Source organism: Melitaea cinxia, chromosome 4 (assembly GCF_905220565.1).
Source record: "Melitaea cinxia chromosome 4, ilMelCinx1.1, whole genome shotgun sequence".
Classification (NCBI taxonomy): domain Eukaryota; kingdom Metazoa; phylum Arthropoda; class Insecta; order Lepidoptera; family Nymphalidae; genus Melitaea; species Melitaea cinxia.
The window spans coordinates 13,682,197-13,709,519 of NC_059397.1; the positions used below are offsets into that span (position 1 = coordinate 13,682,197).

A 27,323-nucleotide genomic window follows, 5' to 3' on the forward strand; every position below is an offset into this window, starting at 1 on the left:
TCATAAATAAAGTAATTTTATTAAAAAAAATTGAGTAACACTAATAATTTGTATAAATTCCGAAAGCCAATAAAGTCTACTACAAAGACAAAATCAAACGTTTAAACTAAACACATTAAATGTTTAAGAAATACCCTATGAACTGGGTAGGACATGCATAAAAACCATACTGACAATGAAATAAAAAATTGCCCACTTGAGTCGTAATGTTAAACAACGTTGCGCTGATTTATGATGAGAGTTATTTATATGGCAATAAAATTTGTCCGTCCCGTGGCGTCATTCCATTTTCTTCATATTTCATGAACATAAGCTCACCTTGCGCTGAGATCGAAATGAAAAGTTGTTTCGTTTGTTCTTAAGCATTCGGAATTTTTATATATATTAAGCAAAAAAACTTATAGTCTAATAAAAATTATATTAAATCAATAAAAAAAATATTACTCACACACCATGTATTTGACACACACACGCTTAATATTTGTTCTCTTTTGTTGATTGTGAGTCTGTAGTCAAATTAAATTTTTTTTAAAAAGGTTCTTTATTTTCATAATTTTTTGGTTTCTTTTAATTGAAATTTTTAATAATAGTCGAATTTCGACCACTGGGCGACCACTAGTATATAGTTTTTGACAAAAATGCGTACCTAATATAGGTTTACTATAAGCAAAAAAAACTCAAGTTCTACTTTTATGTTCAAATTGTATTTTAATTAGAGTAGAAATACGTACAACATGATAAAAGAAAAGATAACCAAATAAAGTATTATTGCACAGATATATTAAAACAAAGAAAAAAGTATTAAGCAATGGTTTATCGAGTTTCAACAAATGAATTAAAAAACATGAAAAACAACAATATTATTGTAATATTCTTCTATTGCCTCTTCTTTAGTCTTAATTAAGTCTTTAGGTCTCATCCCGAATACTGCTTTCGCTACTCACTCGTATAAGACCAGTAGGGGCATTAGGTAGGTACTTCGTTGTCCTTTCAGAATGTAATCGATTATTTACTGTTAGATGGATCTTTCTTCACTATATACTTAAGTATTTTTAATATTTTTACCTGAAATCACGATGGATCAGTCGGAAACAAGCGCAAACCCGTTCGATTTACCTAAATTCTGCTAAGAGTATAAATGTGGATAATTGACTACAAGTTATATTCAACTGTATTGACCAGGAACAAAATCGGCAATAAATTCCATAACTCTTTAGCATAGCAGTTCTTGTTATTTCTTATCCTTAGCGTTCTGGTAATGGAAAACGAAGAAAGTAAAAGATTATCATATTAAGTTATAAAAACCCATAGACAAGGTCTTATTGTGTAATGATTGCAAAAGTATTAAAAATATCTACATACTATCATTACTGGAACATTGCCTAATGTGATAGTACACAAAAAATAATTTAATATAATAATCACTCAAACCTCATAGCATATAACAAAAATAGCCTGCCCTTGTAAATTCATTCAGAGTACAAGAAAACAGGTGACACACCTGATCTGATAGTTTATTAAAAAGGTGTGTGGCGCGAGTGAGCAGCGCCTCCCGCACCAAATTAGTGCGCTCACGAGGCGCACCTCTATATATATGATGGATCATATATATATAGAGGTCACATATGATATCCTTCCGAGCAGCTCAGGGTTATCTATCTTGCCCCTAATAAGGTGAAACATATACACAGCCAGAGCCAGTTGTCTACTAGCCTTCAGTTCTTTATATCCTACTCCACCCAGGATGAATAATGTAGAATACTTCAACGGGTAGAACAGGTATACTTCATACTGTTTTCATACTGATTTCCAATTCCCAAATACTTCAGCTTAAGGTAATCTGAGAACAGACATTTTGCCTCTTTTACTACCCCAGGCTGGGATACCTCACCATCAAAATGAATTCGAAAGATTGCGAGATTCATGTCTTTAATTACGAAAATCCTACCCCATGGTCAACTGGCCGCCTTGTTTACTATTTCTACTTTATTTATTTCTTCTTTATTAAAGCTGTGTTTTTACCGTTGACATTTGGACCGAATTTGATCATTAAGTTGAAAAGTTGTTGCGGTTATGTGTACAGCGCCATCTAGCAAGAAGTGTAACCACTTTGTGATACGTATCAAAAGGTAAATAATTGTGTTTGCAGGCAAACGAAGAAAAACCGACTTCAATTATATCGACAAGTAATACAACGTAGGTAGACAAAAAAAATATCAAGTAAATACGCATTATCAAAGATTAGTCCAAAAGTGGTAATCAGATCTCGATGAAATTTAAATATGACCACATGACAAACATCGGCTTTCGATTAAATTAAAAATCATCAAAATCGGTACACCCAGTAAAAAGTCATTCCAGTATTAAGTCAGTGCGGATTTTCGAGAGTTTCCCTCGATTTCTCTAGGATCCCATCATCAGATCCTGCTTCCCTTATCATGGTACAAAACTAGGGATATCTCCTTTCCAACAAAAAAAGATTTATCGAAATCGGTCCATAAACGACGAAGTTATCCCCTAACATACATTAAAAAAAACATATATAAGTTCGAATTGAGTAACCTCTTCCTTTTTTTGAAGTCGGTTAAAATAGTAAAAAACGTCGTAAACAGACTGATACTTTATCGTCTTTTTCATACTTCTTTGTGTGATACACCATCCCCCGTAGTTCCTTCGGTGCCAGTTGTACTCGTGAAGTGCCGCGACTTCACTTTAGCTGCGGTAAGTTTACCCTGCATCAGCAGTCATCCATTAGCATCCTCAGGCATGGCCGCCGCAAATACAGAAAGGGCCAAGTACCAGAATGTGATCATCGCCTAATGGTCTAGGGTCTTCACGAGCTATGAGGCGCTGCCGTTGATGACGACCATCATGCCACATGATCAAGTACTTACACCACCAGCTGCAGATTTTGCGAGTTTTTCTTATAAGTCTGAAGCAAACCGTGCAGAATACCAACACCCAAAAAGACAAAGAAACACCACGGTCGGGGTACCTGATAAATCCTGTCCAATGTACCTGATCAAGATCGCAAAGTATATGGAATTATATTATTTCACAAACTATATCGAAATACATGTAATTTAATATTAGATACAATAAAATTAAGTCTTTACACATACGTACTACACCATTATATGTATATAAAGCATTTGTATCAATGCCAGATGGTAAACTTAAATATGAACTTTTCAGAATTTAAATAAGTTTTTAAAATTCTAAGGCATAATAGAAGTTATAGTTATAACAATATGTGTTATGTAAGAGGTTCTGAGATATGTTTATTATTGGAGATAAAATGCGAACCCCTTTTTTTCACAGAATAAGAGTTCCATGATCAACATAAGAGGTATTCACAGTAGACTGGTCTCACTGCACTCCTCACTGTCTCAAAGAAAGCATTATAGTAACTATTCAAATTCGGGACAGATTGCTACTACATAATAAAACAAAACTGAATTTATAATGAAACAAACTTACATAAATAACTAAATTATATAATTGCTACACTATACATAAAAACAAATGTTCTAAATTTCATCGATTAATTTAAATCTATTATGCTGTGGTTCAGGTATAACATTAAAATACTTCTTATATATTGTTTGGTCTTCTCTGCCACTGTAAATTCTTTGTACCCAAGTGTGTTCCCAGAACGGATCAAATTTCTCACAGGTTACCACCACTTTACCAGCCTCCATCGCGAAGAGTGTTCCATTTCTTCCTAAACCGACCTGTAATATTTTAATAATAAGTTGTACAATTTCTTTTCCATGTTCCAAGTATATTACTATTTATTTATTTAAATAAATAATGCTAATAGAGCATACAATAAAAGCAATTATCCAAAAGCATCAGCCATTCATAGACAACTTCTAAATTACTGAAAATGAAAACAAACAAAAAACAATATATAACAAATTCAAAATCTAAATGTAATATAATTATACAATTTACTATTTTTGTATTTTTAATTCTATGGGACTTACCTACCACATCATTAAAATATCTCCCAATACTTTGGTTTCAAAATAACTATCACAATAAGTCCCGTAGAATCAAAAGTCACTATGAAATGACTGTGAGAGTTTAATAACTTATACTATTATACTTTTTTTTTAATTATAATCATAATCTATACAAATAAATAAAATTGGAGTGTCTGTTTGTAATATTAAAATAACCGCTTTTTACTAAATACAGGGACATATACCAAAATAACATTTTTTACAATTTGTGTCTGTCTGCCTGTCTGTTTGTTCCGGCTAATCTCTGAAACGGCTGAACTGATTTTGACAGGACTTTCACTGACCAATAGCTGATGTAATAAGGAGTAATACAGGCTACTTTTATTTTAGAAATTTATTTATTTCATAACTCTGCAAACTAAACAATAACCTTTTTGTTAAATTCCTCACGGACAAAGTCACGGGCACAGCTAGTAATAATATAAAATTAAAGGTGATATATAGAATCAAATTATGATGAAGACTCAAAAATTATCGCAATATAAATAGCAGCAGTGCACATTTATCATTAACAAAAAAACTGTTAAAATTTATACTGTATATAGTATATTATGTAACTGAGGTTTTTAATGCCTTTACTAATCGCTTTGTTATAGTGGGTTGAAATTTATTTAATCAATGTCAATTTTATTTCAGACATAATTACACTTACATTTAATCCTGGATGGAATCGAGTGGTTCGTTGAGTAGCTAGCATGTGACCGGCCTTCACATAATGTCCGTCCTGTACCTTCCAACCTCTGTGCTTAGGTTTTACTTTACAATTTGTGTTTTTAGTACTGCCTCCAGTTTTCTTACTAGCATTACGTATGACGTCTGAAAATATATATGATTTTCTTTAATTATAGATTAATATACTACTAAGTTACCTAGTAGTAATTGATTGAAATAGAAAAAGAGTAGTTAATTGATACAATAAAGCTGCAAAATGTGGTTATTGAAGTAACAAAATAATTTGTTTTTATTGTTCCAATTACATGATGATCGAAAATCACATGGTATATTATAATGTAAGACAACTAACCTAATATCGGAGTTCTACTTTTGGCTGTATTTAAAATATAATTAAACGACATTGTATGGTTTGTTTATCTTTTTTTAAGTGTTAAATCAGAAAATAACCTCTCAAAAATTACAGCAGTAAATCTTTGACATGTACAACAAAATTAAACGTCAAACATGTGTTGTTGTTGTTTTAAAATTTATCCCCAATAGGGAAAGGCAAAGGACTATAATCCATACAGCCCGTCAACATGTTATAAAAAATTAAACAGGGTATAAAAAAATGGCAACTCATAAATATAGTGTTTCACGATTGAAAAATATAATATTACTGTACAACATTCGAGAAAAACCGGTCACTATACCTAGGTTAATACTTTCTATTTACTAGCACAAATAGTATCTGCGTTACACTGCGCAACACTACCAAACATTATGTAAGAGCGTTAAATGGAACAGCTTAGTATCTAAAAACAACACTAGATGGTATTCTTATCGGTCAATCAATATTTACTTAATTTACAAACATAACTTTTTAACACGTTTTAGTACTTTCACAATTCGCAAGGATATAGATTATTATTTTATAGTATTAATAATTTTGATTAATAATAATTATTTCAACCAACCATTGTTTTAAAGAAAGTGGATTAGGGCATGTTTATCAGTTGTAGATAACGTTATTTGACGGATGACGATAAAAATAGACTTAGAAAGCGGTAGGTAACTTAAGCCAGTGGGAATTGTTTCTTCTTAATTAATAAACTGCAATTTTAAGATTTGAATATGCAAGTAAAGAAATATCTCAAAATAAAGTAGAATTATATGGTAAAAAAGAACAATAAATCAAAATACTGTCATCCGTCAAATAGCGTTATCCACAATTTGTGAAACAAGCCCTTTATCAAATTCAAAAATAATCATTCAGTAGCCTAACCGAATTTATTTGTTCTCAGCAGACATTTTATCAAAGTAATTATTCAATTACTGTAATGAAATTTGCACCTATACCAATGTGAATAATTAAAACTCTAGGCAGAGAGGAATTTTTTTTTCAATTGGTAGTTTGGACAAATCTCTATCAAACACGACTTTTCCAAATGTCGATCAGTTTAGATCTCTTTACAGCAGCGTCGTCAATGAGCAGTGCTTTATCGAGCACTGCGTTACACAGCATCGCATTTTGTTACAAGAAAAAAAAAAAAAAAAAAAAAAAAAAAAAAAAAAAAAAAAAAAAAAAAAAAAACATTGGAAAGCAACCGTAAAAATTGTACTAAATAAAGTGTAGCATAAAATTTCTGGCTGTCGGCTGTGTGGCTGCGGCAGTCTAGAATTTATTCACCCCTCTCTTACCGTGGATGTCGTAAGAGGCGACTAAGGGATAATAAAGTTCCACTTAACTACCACCTTGGAGTTATTCAAGTCGACCGATGGCGGGATAACTATCCAACAGCTGGCTTTTTAAATACACAGACTAAAGATGGGTAGCAACGTCTTCGGAACGATAAAGCTAGCCCTGCCGTCACCAACCCGCCTGCCTAGCGTAATGACTATGGCCTAATGAGTTCGCGGCAGAAGTTTCGGCCCTCAGTTCCTGGCAGCCCCACTATTCCCTGCTACTACAGCGGTCGTGGTAACGATGCGGCGGGGGTGCTACGAATCACCGGGTTACGGGATGCTACCACCCAATACTACACCTGGCAACGTTCAATGAGCGCACTCTACGTCTGGACCATCGCCTTACCGAACTTGAAGTAGAACTGAGTCATATTAACTGGAACATACTGAGGTTGTCTGAAGTCCGACGAGAGGGAATTGACACAATGATTCTGGACTCCGGGCACTTATTCTACTTCCATGAAGATGATGAGCTTTCCCAAGATGGCGTCGGTTTGTGGAATTCAGCCGTGTGTTAAACCGGGTAGCGCACCTTGTACTTAAACTCACTGACAGTGACTCCCTGAAAGTGTTACAGGTATATGTGCTGACACTTATCATACTTTGACGATGAAGTCGAAAACTTGTATGAAGATATTACAAGGGACATACATGGCACTACTTCGGCGTTCTACAACGGTGTTATGGGAGACTTCAACGCTAAAGTGAGAGTACAAGACACATTGAATCTAGAATCCTAAACATACCCAGACCGGTACTCTTTTCGAAGTTGTTCATGATTATGTCTACCTTGGTCATACCATTTAACTAGGCCGTAACAACTTCGAGAAAGAGGCTAATAGGAGAATTCTATTGGGCTGGGTGGCGTTTGATAGGCTTGTTCGAGTGTTCACTTCGAAAATTCCGCAATGCTTGAAGACAAAAGTCTTCGAGCATTGCGTTTTCCTTGTGTTAACATATGGAGCTAAGACGTGGACACTGGCGTAGGGACTGGTCCACAAGCTTAAAGTTACTCAACGTGCAATAGAACGGGCAATGCTTGGGTTTTCTCTCAAAGATAGGATTAGAAATGAGACTATCCGCGAGAGAACGAAAGTAAGCGACATTGCCCACATAATTACCAAGTTCAAGTGGCAGTAGACTGGTCACCTGTGTCGCAGAGCCGATGAGCGATGGAGCAGTCGTGTCCTGGAGTGGAGACCGCTTCCTGGCAAACGCAGTGTGGGCGACCTCCGGCTGGATGAGGATTGCGGAAAACCGGGATGTCTGGCGCGAACTTGCAGTAGTCTAAACTGAATTATTAAATCCCTGAGTATCTTAGTTTTCAATTCCATTTATTATTAGAATAAGAAAGAATAATAAATTAAGTTTAATTAAAATGTATTTAGTTATTTATTCAAATCTAAGCAACACATACTCGTATACTGAAGTTACACATACTAGTACCTTGGACTAATAGTCATATAATATATAATAGTCATAGACATAATAGATAGTCCAAGCAACAATCATTCTATTTTCAGTCACGTATATAAAGCGTAAAATAAGCGTATGTAAGCGTCGCAAGAGTACTTACTTTTTATAACGTCCAAAGTCCGAATTAGGTGGAATGAAATAATTAAATGGAGGCGACAAAACAGGTTCCTGTTTTTGCGTAAATACTAAAAGTGAAGTTCAGGGTCGTTATTGAATAAGTGAAATCTGTTTAAAACAAAGAGTTGTAATTTTTTACAGTTTAACTTTGCTATGACTATCGTTTGGAGTCGAATTATGATATCTGTTTTATTTTTTCATAAATAAATAAATAAAAATATCTCAATACACACACACGGTCGTCTGCTCCTAAAGTAAGCAACTTAATGCTTGTGTTATAGGTAACAGCCGCCTGGTATAGCTAAATATTTTATTTTTTCGATAAACATACATATAAATACTAAATATATAAATATATATATTACACCCAGACTCGGGATGGGAATCGAACCCACAATCCCCGGACCAGAAAGTAGGGACATTACAAACTGCGCCAACAGGCAAGTCATGTGTCTTTATTGTACACTTTGTTGGTTAGATTTTTATAAGCCTAGCTGTGCCCGTGGCTTCGCCCGCGTTGAAATCAGTGTGTTACAGCGTTTTCCCGGTAAACTTCCAGTGAAACTCTCATCGAAATCGGCTTAGCCGTTCCGTAAACCTTTCTCTTGAAGCCCTCTCTCCATCGGTGAAACCGCATGAAAATCCGTTCTGTAGATTTTGAGGGAATCGAACGCATACACTGTTGGGGACTTTGTTTTATATAATACACTAACTGTTGCCCGCGACTACATCCGCGTGAAGCGCGCATCGCGTCGAACAAAATGGTTCGTTGAATTCGTCAGAATTGTGGTATGAAATAATGTAGTAATAATATAGTATTGTAGTGTAAATATGTTTAAAATATACTGCATGCAATTTAGTTTTTAGTATGGTTCCACATAAATATATGCCACGGAATAGCGTAACGCACGCTCTTTCATGACTCCGTGACGACAGGGGTGAATAAAAAAGTATTCTAGTAACGTAAAGGTTGGATATTGTAAAAAATATTTTTTTTGTACTACTTAAAGGTGATCAATATAAATGTTTCTTGAACATATAGAGTTGCAAACGCGGTTATTTTCCTTTAAACCGACCCTACTGTTTATGTTTCATAGAAACTATCAACCCCAATTAAACCCCCATAACGGTGGAATATCGCAAAATCCGTTCTTAGCGGATGTCTACTAAGTATAATCTACCTGTCTGCCAAATTTCATCTTTGTCTATCTTGGATGGATGGACCATCCAGCGGTCTTTGAGTTCTCTAGAAGAGTGTGTCAGTGACCCTTCTCTTTTATATAAATTACGATGCATTATTTGGGCACCTTTTCACCACCCTTTCATGGAGCATACATTTTAAGTTTCAAGTCTTTTCAAAAACACAGGATTTTCATACAAACTTCCAAACCCCGCTTTATCGAGTCGAGTTTCGTAAAATCCGTTCTTAGCAGATGTTTTGGCCCTATAAGGAACCTACCTGCCAAATTTCAAGTTTGTAGCTGTTATAGTTTCGGAGATTTCGCGATGAGTGAGTCAACCTACCATCCCCAGTTTTAACCCGAAAAGGAAGTTGATTTCTAAAGATACATTATTTGGATACCTTTTCACCATCTATAGAGATTACATTTTAAATTTCAAGTCTCTTACTTCAAAAACATAGGACTTTCATACAAACTTCCAACCCCATTTTACCCCCTTAGAGTGTACCCCCCCCCCCCCCAGTTTCGTAAAATCCGTTCTTAGCGGATGTCTACGTTCTATAAGGAGCCTACCTGCCAAATTTCAAGTTTTTAGGTGTTATAGTTTTGGAGATTTCGTGGTGAGTGAGTGACATTTCGCTTTTATATATGTATATGTAGATATGTAGATTAAAACATACTTACAAAATGAATAGACACACGACAGTAGGCTTAATGCAGAAACAATAACATTCTTCTTGCAAATGTAGAGTTTAATTTCGCACTTGATGCTGTCAAATAGTTTATATCTGATCGCACTCATTGTATTCGGACTGTTAATAAGCTAACCTAGGCGTACCTTCTCTTTATCCTATTCTATTACGTGACTATTTTTATTAATTCTACAAATAATAGTCTTTCTATTTCTTTTTATTTATATGCTGACGAGTTGTATATTTTCCTGAGTACTCTTGTTGAAGATACAATTGCAGTTGTTGATCGTGCTGACAAGAAACATGCAGCTGTAATATCTTTTTGGTGTATATCGTACGCTTCGGCCTGTAATATCCCACTACTGGTCATAAGCCTCTTTCCCCGTGTAGAAGAAAGATCAGAACTTAATCCACCACGCTGCTCCAATGCGGGTTGGCGGATATATTCCTACTATGAGTAACGGTCGCTATCAGGTGTACTTGATAACAACCGGGACCGACGGCTTAACGTGCTCTCCGAGGCACGGTGGGAGACCCACAAGGACTGCACAAACATCCAGACCACGGCAAGCACCTGTTTGGCCAATACAAATGTTTGTCATGTGCGGGGATCGAACCCGCAACCGCCAGCGTAACAGGTACAATCCATGGCTGTAACCGTTGCGCCAACGCGGCGTGATTTATATATCGTTCGGTAAATTCTAAAAAGTGGCAAGCTTCTCTAATAGATAATTTTGTACAACTATCTAAAGTAAATGTTTCCTCTTTTCTGTCTGTTTTTAAGTTTTTTTTTTAGAATTTAATATTTATATGAAGAATATAAATGCTATTTTTGACAATACGTTTAGTCAGGGACCTGAATTGCTGAGATCAGCCTTAAAATATATACGATACAACAGCATTATAAGAAAGAAGAAAATTTACCGTTCTTTAAAACAAAAATATCACTTTCTTACACATTTCTTTATCCTATTATAAGTAAACTAGCTGACTCGGCAAACGTTGTCTTGCCGTTAAACGCTATTTAAAAATAGGGGTTGATCGTAGAGGGTTGAAAATTTAGGATTGTATATATATTTTAATGTTGTATTATAAAAAAATAAAATAAAATAATTTATCTAAAAATTAAAAAAAATAGGGCTGGACTACCCTATAGGGGGATGAAAAATAGATTTTGTTTGATTCTCAGATCTTCCCAATATGCACACAAAATTTCATGAGAATCGGTTAAGCAGTTTCGGAGAAGTTTAACTACAAACACCGCGACACAAGAATTTTATATATTAGATTATGTTATTCGCACCAGTCTGAGACTCTCCTTAACAAACGAAATTTTATCCATAATTTATATGATATATAATAATCAGATTATCGAGCACATCTTAATTGGCTTAAAATAAAAGAGTGTCGTAATTTTCTATTCCTTCTGTACCTTCTTAATACTCCTTCTTCTATTCGTAATCGCCTGCGGAGTTTCTTGCCGATTCTTTTCTGCAGAATCCACATTCCGAATCGGTGGTAGCTTTACTTTCACAAAAATAATAATTTATTTTTAAAGTTTTAATTTGTAAAATGACGATTCGAAAGTGCTCTTTGGGCCTATTTGACTTTGATTTTGATTTGTTTTTGAAACTAAGCCTACCATTTTTGAATTGAATTCTTAAAATACTTCTTAAATTTTTTGAATTTAGGATTGAATGCATGAACCAAAACAATAAAACCATAAAAAGAAGATTGAAAGTAAACTTAATTTTATGTATAACATATATGTAAATATCATGGGTGTATTTGCCAAAAGGGCCATAGCCCGGGACTTCACTCTGCTAGGGGTAACTCAAGCTGACCACGAAAACGCACACTCTAAAACACTAATAAACTCTAATACATACGCTGATTTTGTCTTTTTCCCATAATTTATGGGTCATCAAATTTAATTATAGCCCGAGACATCGAATTTTAAATATAAACATCTACCAAAACTGGGGTCGCTCACGTAAGCTTAAATCTACCCGTAATTACGATTCAGCCTGTAAAATCCCACTGTTATATGGAATATTCCTCTTTCCCGTGAGCAAAAGGATCAGAGCTTAATCCACCACGCTGCTCCAATGCGAGTTGGCGGATATATTCCCTACTTTGAGAAACTATCGAATTGTGACTCTCCGAGGCACGGTGGGCAGACCCACGAGGACTTACAACCAGACTGGAAATAAATATTTGTATAAACACAAATATCCACTCTTTAGTCCACGCTGATACGGCACACGCACCATTGAACCAGAGCAGTCACCACTCATAGTTAATCTTAAGCTAAATATTGCGGAATAAAATTTATTCATCATCCACGAATCTTAACAACAACTACATCACAAAACATCGGCTTAATAATAGCTTAAAATACTTACTATTCGACCTTCAACATTGTAAACATTATATTAACATTACTATATCACTATAAAATTTTAAATGACTAAAAAAGGAGGAGTTTATCAATAAGTCTGTATTTATTTTATATGTATTACCTAATAACTTTTTTTTTAATTCGAAATCTGATACTTATTATCTTTGAGTTATCCCTAATAATACATATTTAATTAACTATCACTGCAAATACCTACCCTACGTTATTTATTTTGTGGATGTAAAATAAAGTGGGTATTTGTTTCTATTGCGAGCAAACACAGTTATTTTATAAACTTATGTGTCTAGTAGATACAGAACACTTTGATCATTTTGAAATAATATAAGCGTATAATAAGTACTGTGATATAATCACCAGTTTGCGGTCAAGTTACAAATGACATATTATTTGGGTATAATTACGCTCGTAGCTTGTAAACCGGTTAATTGTTTACATTCGACGCTGTGAAACGGACGTTTCGATAACGAATTAACTTTTTTTTAAAAAATTCGAGATATTTATTGAAGTGATAATGATTGTGTTTTTATTATTGATAATATTAGGCTTTGTCCTTTTGACGTCCTGGTTGTTATTAAAAAATGATTGCCGTAAAATTAGTGTACCAGGACCAAATCCCTTACCTCTATTGGGAAACGGACATTTATTTGCTACTAAATCCAGAGGTAAGTCTTCTACAGTACCGTCTTTGGTTCCATTGGAAAGTAATAAGTAGTAAATGATAACCAACTATGTCGTTTATTTACGAACAAAACTTTAAAAACAAGAAAGAAAATATAAATTGAATATATAAAACACACACACGGTCGTCTGTTCCTAAAGTAAGCAACTTAATGCTTGTGTATTGTGTATAGGTAACAGTCAACTAGGTATATAGTATAGCTACATTTTTTTTTCGATATACCTACATATAAATACTAGATATGTGAATAAATATATATTACACCCAGACTGGGGGTGGGAATGGAAGTCACAACCCCCGGAGCAGAAAGCAGGGTCACTACAAACTGCGCCAACGGGCTAGTCAAATGCGCCAACGTGCTAGTCGTTTTATTAATAATAATAATAATAATAATAAACGCTTCACACTCAACGGATCCCCCAGTAGGATTTTCTCCTGTGCTGGGGCTCCGGAAACACATACAATACACAAACATAACGCCCAGACCACGACTAACATCTATATGCTCGATATAAATGTCTCTCGTGAGCGGGAATCGAATCCGCGACCACTGGCGCAACAGCCAGTGCGTTAACCGTTGCGCCAACGGTTCGTCTGAAATTCTTAATAATTGAATTTAACGATATTTTAACTCGTCCATTTCATTTTCCTACATTATTCATTTTAATTGATAACCTTTCCATGTTTTTTTTTTTTAATTGTTAGGTTCAACAACACCTTAATCTATTTAATATTGTCTACGGATTTCCCCTTAAAAGATACAATTTACCGCTCTTTCATTAGGTACAAGTTTGCGTAGGTACTTCGAATTATTCGGCATCGCGTAATTTTTACTATCTTATTTGGATACAGGAAAAAGGCAACTTCCTAAAGAGCGTCAAATTAGTAAATATTTACATCGTTTGTCTTCCTAAGTTACATTGGAATAAAATCACGTTGTTTTAATTAGAAACAAGAAATAAGCCTAGAGTGTGTATTTTTTTTTTATCGAGCCTAAAATTCGATTTTTTTTTTTTTTTTTTTGATAATGTTTTAGCGTAAATGTTAACATTTTATTGTGATGAACTCTCTAGGAAACTACTTTAGGAGTACTCCATTTACTGTTTTCATAACTATAATGGCACCGATATTGAATTTGAAATTGTACTTTATTGTGTACGTAGTGTATTTGTTTTTGTATAGTATAAATTAGCATTGCATTGCGTTCAGTCTGTAACATTCCACTTCTGGGCATAGGCCTCTTTCTCCGTGTGCAAGTAGGATTTGAGCTTAATCCACCACGATGCTCCACTGCGGGTTGGCGGCAATATGTCCGTTATGTACTATGAGTAACGATCGCTATCAGCTTTTTATGATAACAACCGGGAAGAAATGTTTGTACAAATATAAATACCCATCCCGAGCGGGAATCGAAACCGCAAACCATCGGTGTTTTAGGCGACTACACGCTCCACTACACCAGAGTGGTTGTTGTAAATTTGTACTTATAATTAAAAATATAACAAAAATTTGCAGCAAGTCATGTTAAGCAGACGGAACGTATTTGCATATTTACAGTCAAAAGAAAAACAAAATGGAACTACAAAAAATAAAACAAGTTTTAATAAACAATTTCAAATAACATAAACTCTAGGTATGTTTTATTTTTTTATTTTATTTTATTTAGGAAACAAACAGTACTATAATACAAGGTAAAAAATCATTTACAACTGATACAAAAACCAATAAAGTTTCCAATAGTAAATAATTCATCAATGAGCTAAAAAGCACACATTAATAAGAAATAATCGATAAATTACACACTGAAAATATAAATAATTCAAACAGTAGTATATTGAATAATTAGATAAATACGAATAGAAACATTTTATACATCTTATCAATTGAATAATAAATAATTAAAAGATAACAAATTCAGTTATATACAACATTAAAAATCAATCATACCAACTACAATACAATTATAATTAAGTGAATTTAAACAAAATCAAACTAACCTACTAAAAATTTATGAATGTGTAAATAATTAATAATAAATTAAAAATTTATTGCATGTCGTAATTCACTCCTTAAAGATTGCACTGAACAAGTAGCAAAATCAATGTTGTTAAATAAAATGCTAGTAGTTACTTTTAATCAATTACAGCAATGATTTTATTTTTTCTAAATTTATGTTCTACAAAATATACTTAAGAACAGTTAGCGAACAATTGAAATAGCAAAAGAATATATTAAAATCAATATTCAGTGATAACTTGTGTCAATTTTTGAAAATTAAAAAAAACTAAAAACGTTCAATAAAAATTTGGATCGAATATTGAAGAACAGTTAGCGAACAATTAAAATAGCAAAAAAATAAATAATAAACAATTGATTTACCCCTGCCAACTTAAGAGAGCCGTATATCTACTTCTGAATTCCCTTATGTTGTATGAGTGTCTGTTTGTAATATTAAAATAACCACTTTTACTAAATGCCTATGGATATATACACGGTACATATACCAAAAGAACATTTTTTACAATTATTGTCTGTCTGTTTGTTCCGGCTAATCTCTGATACGGCTGGACTGATTTTGATGGGACTTTCACTGGTAACTAAACGTTGTACGAAACGTTTCACGAAACCAAAAGTTGTAGTTTCCTTATTGAAGTGAAACAGACCTATTCTAATATATGTATATAGTTATTGACCTATTCTACCTCCTGCTTTTAAATTATTTCTTATACTATTTCGAATACCTCTAACTATAATTTCTGTGTGTAAATTTTTTTAGAGTGCAAAATTGTATTATTTAACTCACGCTATTCCATTTTTTCTTAGTTATGTAACCAAAGGACAAGGACCAGGACAAGACCTTATAAAATTTCGTCATGTTAAAACTTGGTTAAGGTCAACGAAAGTTGTGCGTCGTTTAAACGGCCTGTGTATGTTTAATATACGCGGAAAAATCATACGAGAACAAAAGGATAAAATTGAAAGTAAAGTTCATGTGAAAAACAATCAGTTGTTGTTGATTTTTCGTTTAGGCAATCAATCGTTTCTTTTATAAATACTGGCTGACCCCGCAAACGTTGTTTTGCCATATATGTTATAAACCTCCTTATTCCCCCTCCCTCCCCCTACCCGATATGCACACAAAATTTCATAAAAATTGGTCCTGCCGTTTCGGAGGAGTATTATAACTAACATTGTGACACGAGAATTTTATACATAAGATACGTTTTTATAGCATGTATTGGTTTGCGAAAGATGTGTTATTGTCCCACCTTTTTTTTTCACTTAAATCCTTTAATATATAATAATACCTAAGTCTTATGCATACGTAAAATCAAAGGCGTATTCTAAGATCCAACGCCCCGAGCCAATAAAGTTCGCCCCCCTAAATTGAGGTAAAAAGGGAGTTTTCGAAAAAAAATCGATAAAAAAATAATCGAATATTTTTTGGAATTTTTCAGCTTACCTTTATTTTAGGCTGCCTGTTTCGTTGTTATAAGACTCGGTGTAACTATCAATACCATATAACATATTTCAGCTGACCTTTTTTTATGTACAAATCGACTATTTTTCACATCCCTAGTATTACGTATGCTCGGCATGCATTGTGAAGGGTCACAGAATGTCGCCCCGAGCCATGGCCCCTTTGGCCCTAAGATAAATAATAAACATTACACGCGTATATAATGTAGAATTTATCTCCACGCATGAAATTCATACATCTTGACACTTAATAACAACAAAACTTTTTTGAAAAAAAAGTTAAAATGATTAGACTGCCATGGTCACTGGACAATTCGTCCGTTAAAATTAAGGTGTTAATAGTGACCGAGAAAGATTAATTAATACAATCATACATAAAGTGAACGAAAAACAATTGGTATCGTCATCATCATCATCACTTCAACTAATGCAGTCCACTGCTGGATATAGGCCTCCAAAAATTCGCGACAAAAATGGCGTAAACTCAAGTTTTTTGCCCATAGTCACCACGCTGGGCAGGCGGGTTGGTGACCGCAGGGCTGGCTTTGTCGCACCGAAGACGCTGCTGCCCGTCTTCGGCCTGTGTATTTCAAAGCCAGCAGTTGGATAGTTATCCCGTCATCGGTCGGCTTTTTAAGTTCCAAGGTGGTAATGGCACTGTGTTATCCCTCCTCTTACGACACCCACGGAAGATACGGGGTGGCTATATTCTTTGTTGCTGTAGCCATACAGCTTATTATGCTTATCATGTGTTACTATTAGTAAATACTTTACTCCTCCGAATGGATTTTAATGAAAGCTTACAATAATATCGCTTATAATTTTTAAAGATAGTGTGTGAATTGTCCAAAATATAACGATAATTGTCAAGTAAGTCGGAAAAACATCTGCCATCTGCGAGCTATTCTGGCGTACGCTGCAAAAACTCTATTGAGAAGATAATAAGCTCCAAGTACTTACTAATCCTGCGCAGACGAAATCGCGGGTACCAGCTAGCACGTATATAATTTTAATAATTAATTAATTTACAAAAACAAAAGCAATCATTTTTTTTTTCCTTGTGGATGCCGGTAGAGCAAGCAATTATCTATAAAATGATATTTAATTTATGTGGGATAATTGTGAGATTTTTTTCTAAAAAGGCAGGAAAACATCTTAATTTTAGCCTATTAATATAATATGATGATGATGATTTTAATATATTATCATCACATAAGATTAAAATGTTATATATCATAAATTTTTTCATTTAAGTAGGCTTTAAAATATTAAAGAGTCACTTTTTTTTCACACAAAATTACTATTAAAATATTTATCTATACCATATTCTTTGTATTGAAAAAGCTACGCTTTAGCAGTTAGAAACTATACTTAAGTTTCTTGCCCTGGGTGGGAAACATCGTACAGATCTTTTCTTTTGACTTATGGAAATCCCTTATGGATACACGCCCACGGCCCACGGCCCACGGTAGCCGTGGGTTATGTCGGACTCGCATCGACAACAATCTCTGGGGTGCTCTTTCGTAGTGTTTATGTCGGAATCGCAGGGGTGCTATAGCACTTCTGCTATCCCACCAGCGTTTGCCCTTGCGGGCTCTCTAACACTAAGCGTGCCCTCCTTCTCAGGGCTGATCAGCGAGGATGACGGGTCCCCTAACCATGTACACCCCGACTGATATAATTCTGCGAACTGAACAATAACTTTTTTGTTAAATTTCACGCGGACGAAGTCTCGCGTACAGCTAGTATTGTAATAAATTAGATAATAAAATAGTTAAACTAACATTTTACCTACAGATTATAATGAAGTATTTACTTTCAGAGTTCCTGCCTCTTCTTCACAAACTAAAAGTGGATCATGGAGACGTATATCGAGTACACCTATTCCACACGCCCTACGTTCTATTATCACACCCCAAGTACATAGAGGTTGCTATTAAAACCTTATTTATCTATTATTACAAACTAATTGTCATGTGTTATTATTAATAAATACTTTACTCCTCAAATGCAACTAAGAGCGTACGACCCAATGATATAATAAATCTATTCTCAATTCAAACCAATAAAAATATAATATCTGCTACCTTAATTTTTTTTATTGAAATATTAAATAAAATTTCAAATATAATATGTATGATGTTTTTACAGCCGCTTCTATCTCACACAGAGCTAATAACTAAAGGTCAATCGTATGACTTCCTGAGACCATGGCTCGGCAACGGATTACTGACGTCCACAGGTAAATAATTGTCATATATTTACTCAATATGCATATATCCATATATATAAAAATATCTTACCTTATAAATCGAGTGTTTAATAAATTGCTTGCAACAATGTAAGCATTTAATTGCATTATGAATTAAATTTATTCAATTATATACAATGTAGTAGCAAGCAACGATAAAATATAGCGATCTAACAATAAGGGAAAAAATCTAACACTATAAAAACTAAGGTAATGAAACCATAGTTAGAAAACATAAAATACATTGTAATAAGTGCGTGTCAACTATGTCACGCGACTGGATTACCGTGGCATTAAAAATATATTTACGAGTAATACGCAAAAGGAATGATGAAGACACTTTCTATACTAACGAAGAGATATTATTATTTAATTAGTATTTGAAAAATGTATTATTTATATTATTATACACATATTATACATAATTCCGAAGTAAACTGTGCGCAAGAAACGTTGTGCGGTAAAACTTAACTCTCAGTGTTATTGTTTCACACGATTTCTACCCTTATTTTTCCATAATATGACCCTTATATCATTTCCTAAGGAGTAAATTCAAAAAATTAAAATTTGTAAAGCAATATACGTATCACATTGATCAATTATACGATTTGTTTATAAATATAAATGTTATCTTGACTTTTATAAAATATATATTACTTATTCGTATATGTATGTTATTAAAGAATACATAGGATCTAAATTTTTCACTTCTATCTGTGACAACACTTAAAAGAAATTTAATAGACTATTTTATTAATAGGAGCACACCTCAATTTATGTTTAAGAAGTTTTCATTAAATTAGACGTGGTTTGAAAGTGAAATATTATTTTCAATTTTTTCAAAAATAATCTGTTTCAGCATAATTGATAGAACTAAAATGAATGTATGCGTTTAAGCAAAGTCAGTATCCTTCACAAACTTGTGAGCCGCAGATCAGAGTAGAAAAAAAATACTCAGCAGCATCTAAAAAATTTAGTTAAAATAAATTACATTTAGAGATCATTTTAACCAACATCAAAAAAGGAGGAGGTTGACAATTCAATTGTATTTTTTAAAGTGTGGTTACTCATAACTTTTTGCTGGGTGTACCGATTTTGACGTTTCTTTTTTTTTATCAGAAAGCCAGTGCTTGACGTGTGGTCCAATTTAAACGAGATCTAACGACTACTTTTTGAGTTATCCCTAGTAATGTGTATACTTATCGCTATAAATTGAAGTCGGTTTTTTTTTGTTTGACGTCAAACAATCATTCAAAATTATCAAGGTGAATAAAAAATAACTAAGCGTTTAGCAAGCACAGCGTTTTAATAAGAAAGTCAAACGAAGAGAGAAACATGAAATTATGTTTGTGTACCTACTTATTGATTAATTGTGGCCATAACTAAACGAAGGCTTAAATACAAGTTATTTACCTTGACATTGCATAAATAAACAATTTAGAGTTTTTTTTCTGTCCATTATGAATTATATATCCGTTATGATATAACTTCCAAATAAAATTAATATAAATAAATATTTTATTCATATAATTATAAGGAAGGTCATAGGCATACAAAAGTGTTAATGTTAAATCTTACGTCATTTTTAATTAAAATCTGATAAATTTATATTTACAGCATAAATAATTTAAGACCTTAAATAATCGTATTCTGATTTTTTTTTTTAATTTTATCCTTGTATCTTAATTTAAAAAACCTTCCAAGAACCTTTTCACACAAAGTAATAAAAATACGAAAATGAAATCTGTAAAGTCATTCTCAAGTTAAGGCATAGGCGAAAATAGCGATTAATTTACCTATAATATATGAGTATGAGTATAATATGAGTTACCTATTTAATGCCAATATAAATATACGCTTATTAAATTCGAATAAAATATAATGAAGTGAATAATGAATTCCACAATTTTTTTATCTATATAAATAAAAATGAATGTTGCTAAGCGCATAACTCTACAATGGCTCGACCAATTCGTCTATTTTTTAACTGACTTCCAAAAAAGGAGGAGGTTCTCAATTCGACTGTATTTTTTTTAATGTATGTTACATCAGAACTTTTGACCGTGTGGACCGATTTCGATAATTTTTTTTTAATCGAAAGGTGATGTGTGTCAATTGGTCCCATTTAAATTGATTTGAGATCTAACAACTACTTTTCGAGTTATATCTAATAATGCGTTTTTACTTGGCGCTTTTTTCGTCGACCTACGTTGTATTATACTGCATAACTTTCTACTGGATGTACCGATTTTGATAATTCTTTTTTTGTTGGAAAGGGGATATCCCTTGTTCAGTACCATGATAAGGAAACCAAGATCTGATGATGGGATCCCAGAGAAATCGAGGGAAACTCTCGAAAATCTGCAATAACTTTTTACTGGGTGTACCAGTTTTGATAATTTTTAATTTAATCGAAAGCTGATGTTTATCATGTGGTCACATATAAATTTTATCAAGATCTGATACCTACTTTTTGAGTTATCTTTGATAACGCGTAGTTACTTGACTATTTTTTCGTGGATCTACGTTGTATTACTCGTCAATGAAATTGAAGTCGGTTTTTTTTTCGTTTGTGAGCAAACACAATTATTTTTGTGTTCCTTAAGGCCCACAGAAGGTTTTAATACTTTAAAAAAAATTATAATTTTTACTATTAACTTTTGCCAGAACGAAGTCTGTCCAGGCAGCTAGTAAATAAATAAATATAAATAAATATCTTATAACATACACACACGATCATCTGTTTCTACTGTTCTTTTGTATTTTTAACTTCCAAAAAAGGAGGAGGTTCTCAATTCGACTGTATTTTTTTTTTTTTTTGTATGTTACATCAGAACTTTTGACCGGGTAGACCGATTTTGACAAATTTTGTTTTAATCGAAAGGTGCTGTGTGTCAATTGGTCCCATTTAAATTTATTTGAGATCTAACAACTACTTTTCGAGTTATATCTAATAATGCGTTTTTACTTGACGCTTTTTTCGTCGACCTACGTTGTATTATACCGTATAACTTTTTATTGGATGTACCGATTTTGATAATTTTTAATTTAATTGAAAGCTGATGTTTATAATGTGGTAACATATAAATTTTATCGAGATCTGATAACTACTTTTTGAGTAATGTTTGATAACGCGTAGTTGCTTGACTATTTTTTCGTCGATCTGCGTTGTATTACTTGTTGATGTAATTGAAGTCGATTTTTTTTTGTTTGCAATTTAATTGAGATCTGACAAGTACTTTTCGATTAGTCTAATAATGCGTATTCAGTTGACTATTTTTTCGTCGACCTCATTTATACCTCGTATCTTTTTACTGGGTGGGTACCGAATTCGATGATTCTTATTTTAATCAAATGCTGTTTCTTGTTTTGTGGTGCCATTCAATTTCCATCGAGATCTGAAGACTACTTTTTGAGCAATCTTTGATAACGCGTGTTAGCTTGACTATTTTTTCGTCTACCTACGTTGTATTACTTACTTATCGATGTAATTGAAGTTGTTTTTTTTTGTTTGCAAACAAACACAATTATTACTATTTTATTTAATTATTTTAAATGTTAGATTATTGAGTAGTAATCTTAAAAAAATTTTGACTACCCCGTTGGCGCAGTTTACAGAGGCTTTTTTTTTCTGCTCCAAGGTTCGATTCCATAAAAATATTTGGCTATAACAGTCGCATTAAGTTGCTTACCGTAGAAACAGACGACTGTGTGTATATGTTATATGACACATATTTATTTAATAATCTAATATAAAATTACAAGAAAAGAATTTCATTATGCTATATTTATATATGTATAGTACCTACTTATTGGTATAAAAATGGATCCCCATCTCATTTTCGTTCCCCCTTCAGAAAATATTTACAATTTACAGTTAAGATTATTAAAAACAATTGTACCTAAACGCATACTTAATAATTATAAGAACAACTATAATCAGCTCTTTCGTCATTGTAATGTTATGAATATATATGATAGAGTTAAATTTTCTGTTCTAACCCAAATTAATAATACAACCTTGTTAAATGAAAAACTAAGACCTATAGGCTTACGTAAACTTGATTCAAACCCTAAATATCACCTACCAAAAACTAACAATAAGTATGGAAAGAGAACTGACGACTACTTAATACCCGAATATATTAACGAACTGCCCAGAGAACTGCAAGAAATGTATAAGAGTACCACGAAAACCAAATCACGTTTAAAAAAATATTTTTTACAAAAACAATCTGAATTAACTGAGTGACTCTCTGTACCCAGATAAACCCGCGAGGTTTTCGTGGTACTTAAATTTCAAATTAAAATGTATTTGTTATGTATTGGCCAATAAATTGAAAAAAAAAAAAAACAAATTTCAATATTAGCGTATCCGATTATGTTTTTTTTTTTTTAATTCTAAACATTTTTTTTTGGATGAAAAAGTAAATAAATTGCCTTAATTTTTAAAAAATGTTATAAATATTGCCATTATTAAGTTCATCCGTTTGACAGTCCGTAAGACAGGCTAACGACTGACAGGTCAGGTAGTAGATTAATAAAAACTCTTATAATAAACATGTTTAAAGCAATAATACTTATAAATTATTTTTATAGGTAGAAGATGGAGAACGACAAGAAAATTCTTAACGCCAGCCTTTCACTTCAACATACTGCAGAACTATTTGACAGTTTTCTTGAAAAACGAAAAGATTTTATTGAAAAAGTTACAAAACTTTACGGATGGTAAAGCTTTTGACACTTTCCCTGTTATTGCGTTGACCGCCCTGGATAACGTAACAGGTTTGTAATAAAATGTACCGAGGGAATGTTAAATAAAATCAATCAATCAAAAATATATTCATATTTTTAGCATCCACTCACGATCGACTGCTCCAAGATACGCAACTTAATACAGAAAATAGCTATATGATATACAAATTTATAATGCATTTGTTTATTGAATTCGTAAAACATATATAAATATACGGACTCGGACTCAGAACCCTGAGGCAGAGAAAGCAAGAAAGAATCTCGGTCGGTTCCTGCGCGAATGGATCAATCATTATTTTTGAATACAATGCTACACTCTCAGGCTACACTTATTAAACTACATAATGACTGTGTATTTTCTTTTATGTCGATTGATTTTTATAAGTGCAAGCTTAAAAATGTCTTATAATTTTGTACATGACGTCTTAAAGTTATTCCTTTTTTTATACAACAATGTCGACAATTAAGCGTACGGCTCACCTGATGGTAAGCGATTACCGTAACTTATAGAATGCTTCAACACCAGAAGCATCGCAAGCGCGTTATCCTTACCCCCCCCCCCCCATGAACTCTGGTCACCTTAATCACCACAGGAACACAACACTGCTTGAAAGCAGTGCTATTTAGCTGTGATCTTCTATAAACTTGCGGTACTTCCCCAGTTGGGCTGCTCTAGATTTCGATCAGGACATTCCTGCTGTGCCCTACCAACATTTAGTATTCATCAACGTTTTATTTTAATTGTCAGCACTATGAGTTTATTTCCTAATGGCATAATTTTATTGTTTTGAACTTTGATTGTTTATTGTTGAGGAAAGTATAGATTCTAGTAAAAATAAAGTATAAATTCTATATAACGTTAAATAATTTTGACTGGTCTTCTTTTTGGAGCAATTCATTTAGGACATATACATATATACATATATATATATATATATATATATATATATATATATATATATATACGAAAAAGCGTTTTCAAATATTAAAACTTAAACTAACTAAATTAATAAATAAATGCAACAAATTAGCAATGTACTAAAAAAGCAGTTTTTTTTTAGAGTCAATCATGGGAGTCTCTGTCGATGCTCAGAATAACAGTGAATCTGAATACGTTAAAGCAATTGAGATGTAAGTAACATGCAAATCATACAAATAAATCAATAATTAAAAATTAATAAATGTTAAAGATACTTTAACAATATTACTTTACTTATTTTACTATAATTTATATGTAAAATGAGATATTTTCCATGTGCATGGTCACGTCACTAGTCAGTGCACTCCCCTGCTGAAAGTTCCAAATAAAAAACGATGATTGTATGAGAAGCTATTGTAAACTATTGTGAAACAGGGATTCCAAAATTATCACACAATTTTCATAAATTTTTTATCTGTTTTTATCTGGGCTGGAATTTTCACCAGGGCCGTGACCATGACGCTTGAAATAGTACCTAAATATCGGAAACTCAAAATGATTAACAACAAATATGGTAAATATCCCGGTTTAAGTAATTATAAGCCATAGTATTAATGACCATGAATTTAAAAAAAATATATTTCGTTTCAGTCTCGTAAAGATATTGTCGATGAGAATGAGGAATCCATTTTTCGGTGTTGAAGCATTTTTCAAATTGTTTAAATATAAAAAACAACAAGACGATGCTCTGAAAATTCTCCACTCTCACTCAGAAAAGGTCATCAAAATGCGACGTGAAGAAATAAAAAATTCAAACAAAAGTTTAAATGAAAATTCTGATTTGGGTATAAGATAAAATACTATATTATTAAGTATATGTTGGCGATAGGCCAGAGTTTCGGCGCTCTGAGTCCATTACAGTAAAATAACACACTAAGTATTTCTTAGTTTATTTACGCACAATCGCTGATAAAGAACAGAACGATCCTCACATAAATCAACCGCTTTTATAGTTTCCATACAATAGATACATATCAAATACAACTTCTTTTTTAAAAAAATCAAATAAAGTCAGGTACTCTAAAATAATTCTTAAAATACAGCCTACTCGTAATATTTATAATAAATGTTTTACTAAATTTAAATAACTTCAAATGATTTATGTAATACAAAGGATTATTTATTCGATCATTTGTAAATTGGGTAAACACAGTAAATTGAGTATTTTAACAATAAATGAAACATCAAACGTCTTCAAAACATTCAAACAGTCAAAAATGTGGTAAAGCTTTAGATTAGGTAAAACCGAATTTCGGGACCGTGGGGGGATGGGGGGGGGGAGAGGGTGGGGAACGCTACCCCTGGTACCACTGTCACACCTCGGAACCCCATGGTTATGGAGATATCCATGGTTAAAGTTTTGAGGTTAGAAGAAGAATTTCGAAAGTTAGAGGAACGCTTGGCTCCGGCGCTGCGGGAAGTGCAGCCCTTCCGCCCTTGCGTGCGAAAGCACGCTCACTCATGCTCCGTTCCGCAGCGGAGGCTGGTCGCCGAAGGCGACCAGCCTCAGCCGCTCCTCTACGCATTCGTTCGCGCGCTTTCGCACGGCGGGCGAGGGCTGCCCTCCCTCCGCGCCTCCGCGGCACAAAAAAAACACTCTAGGGGTAGGACAGACCAAGACCACGTGGACAGTGGGGTGCTCCGATTCGGTTTTGGGTATTTTTCGAATTTCTAAACCTATATTCTAGCACGCAATGTTACTAATTTTATTAGAATATTATGTCTGACGCGTTATTTTGTTTAAAAATGTCGATTTGTCAGTCGTTAAGCGTCAGTTCGTATCGTTTGTTGATCTTGCAATCGAGATCGTTTTTACGTAAATTTGTTCGAAAATAAAACGTGAAAGTTGGTGAATGGAGCATATGAGTGCACTTCCCGCTGCACCGGAGTTAAGGTGGAGTCGGACACGGAGCTCTAAGGTATTGTAATATCTCTGAATCACGTAAAGTTAACCCCAAAACTTCAAACACGATATCTTCGAAACCACGAGGTTTACGCGAAACGCACACTACGGGGGGCTAAAAAACCCACCCTCCCCACCACCCTTTACCCTCCCACCCCCATTTCACCCCATAAATTGGAGGCCACTTAACTAACAAATGACCAATTCTTCTTCTAACCTCAAAACTTTAACCATGGATATCTCCATAACCATGGGGTTCCGAGGTGTGATAGTGGTACCAGGGGTAGTGTTCCCCACCCTCCCCTCCCCCATCCCCCTACGGTCCCGAAATTCGGTTTTACCTAATCTAAATCTTAGCCAAAAATGTGTCTATTAAATATTAGATTTCAATAAATAACAGTTTTGTGTGGGCCAACCATGTGGCCGAACAGCCGAATTTCCGGCCACCGGATATCCGGCGGAACTTAGCTGTTTGGTGTATCGCACACACACACACTTGCCTTTCTTCTCGTGGGGGTCGTAAAAGGCGACCGAAGGATAAACCTGGATCAAAATCATCAGAGTCCTGGAGAAGGAAAACTTCATTTGAAACCCGGAATGGGGTCTCCGTCAAGCATTCGTGGCATAGCTCTAAAATGCAAAAGACTCCTGCAGCCGAACTGGCTCCACACGTATCGAGTCGTCGTTCCTGTGGGCCTAGCCAGTGAGGTCGAGAGGGTGGCGCATAAGCAATTCTGCGTTTTCCTGAAGAGTGTCCTAGGCGACACAGTGTCTGTCTGACACTGTCTAAATCGTCTGCAATAGACGTACTTAGACCAATGATGAGAATACTGAATTACTATCCGGTATCCGGCCGGATACTGAATTACTATCTGGTATAGGGCCGGATAGTGAAAACAAGGCCGGATAGGCCGGATACCGGATAATTACCGGATATCCGTTTCATCGCTAATATTCACT

The 27,323-nt window shown here is 33.8% G+C and overlaps 2 protein-coding genes and 1 long non-coding RNA gene across 4 annotated transcripts in view; 1 reads left to right on the forward strand and 2 right to left on the reverse strand.

Moving 5' to 3' along the window:
* Nucleotides 1-16,861, reverse strand: LOC123670253. The gene is made up of 3 exons (XR_006745888.1): nucleotides 16,850-16,861; nucleotides 12,340-12,346; nucleotides 1-195 (listed from the first exon to the last, which is right to left on the reverse strand). It is a non-coding gene; the product is annotated as an uncharacterized LOC123670253 (long non-coding RNA).
* LOC123670251 (50S ribosomal protein L27) lies at nucleotides 3,516-5,738 on the reverse strand. Of its 2 annotated transcripts, none has more exons than XM_045603760.1 (3): nucleotides 5,656-5,738; nucleotides 4,681-4,844; nucleotides 3,516-3,734 (listed from the first exon to the last, which is right to left on the reverse strand). In XM_045603760.1, exons 1-3 carry the CDS (start codon nucleotides 5,660-5,662, stop codon nucleotides 3,531-3,533), a joined length of 375 nt encoding a protein of 124 aa, XP_045459716.1. In that variant the 5' UTR covers nucleotides 5,663-5,738; the 3' UTR covers nucleotides 3,516-3,530. The 2 variants fall into 2 exon arrangements, with proteins under 2 accessions (XP_045459716.1, XP_045459715.1); XM_045603759.1 differs by lacking the exon at nucleotides 5,656-5,738 and adding an exon at nucleotides 5,053-5,232.
* The window catches only part of LOC123670250 (cytochrome P450 4d2-like), a 20,345-nt gene continuing 5,767 nt past the window's right edge, over nucleotides 12,746-27,323 (forward strand). Inside the window, exons 1-6 of the mRNA XM_045603758.1 lie at nucleotides 12,746-12,978; nucleotides 18,298-18,404; nucleotides 18,627-18,717; nucleotides 23,326-23,511; nucleotides 24,543-24,612; nucleotides 25,052-25,245. Of these exons, the coding sequence (XP_045459714.1) occupies nucleotides 12,828-12,978; nucleotides 18,298-18,404; nucleotides 18,627-18,717; nucleotides 23,326-23,511; nucleotides 24,543-24,612; nucleotides 25,052-25,245 (799 nt within the window). The 5' untranslated portion in view covers nucleotides 12,746-12,827. The remainder of the gene's footprint in view (nucleotides 12,979-18,297; nucleotides 18,405-18,626; nucleotides 18,718-23,325; nucleotides 23,512-24,542; nucleotides 24,613-25,051; nucleotides 25,246-27,323) is intronic.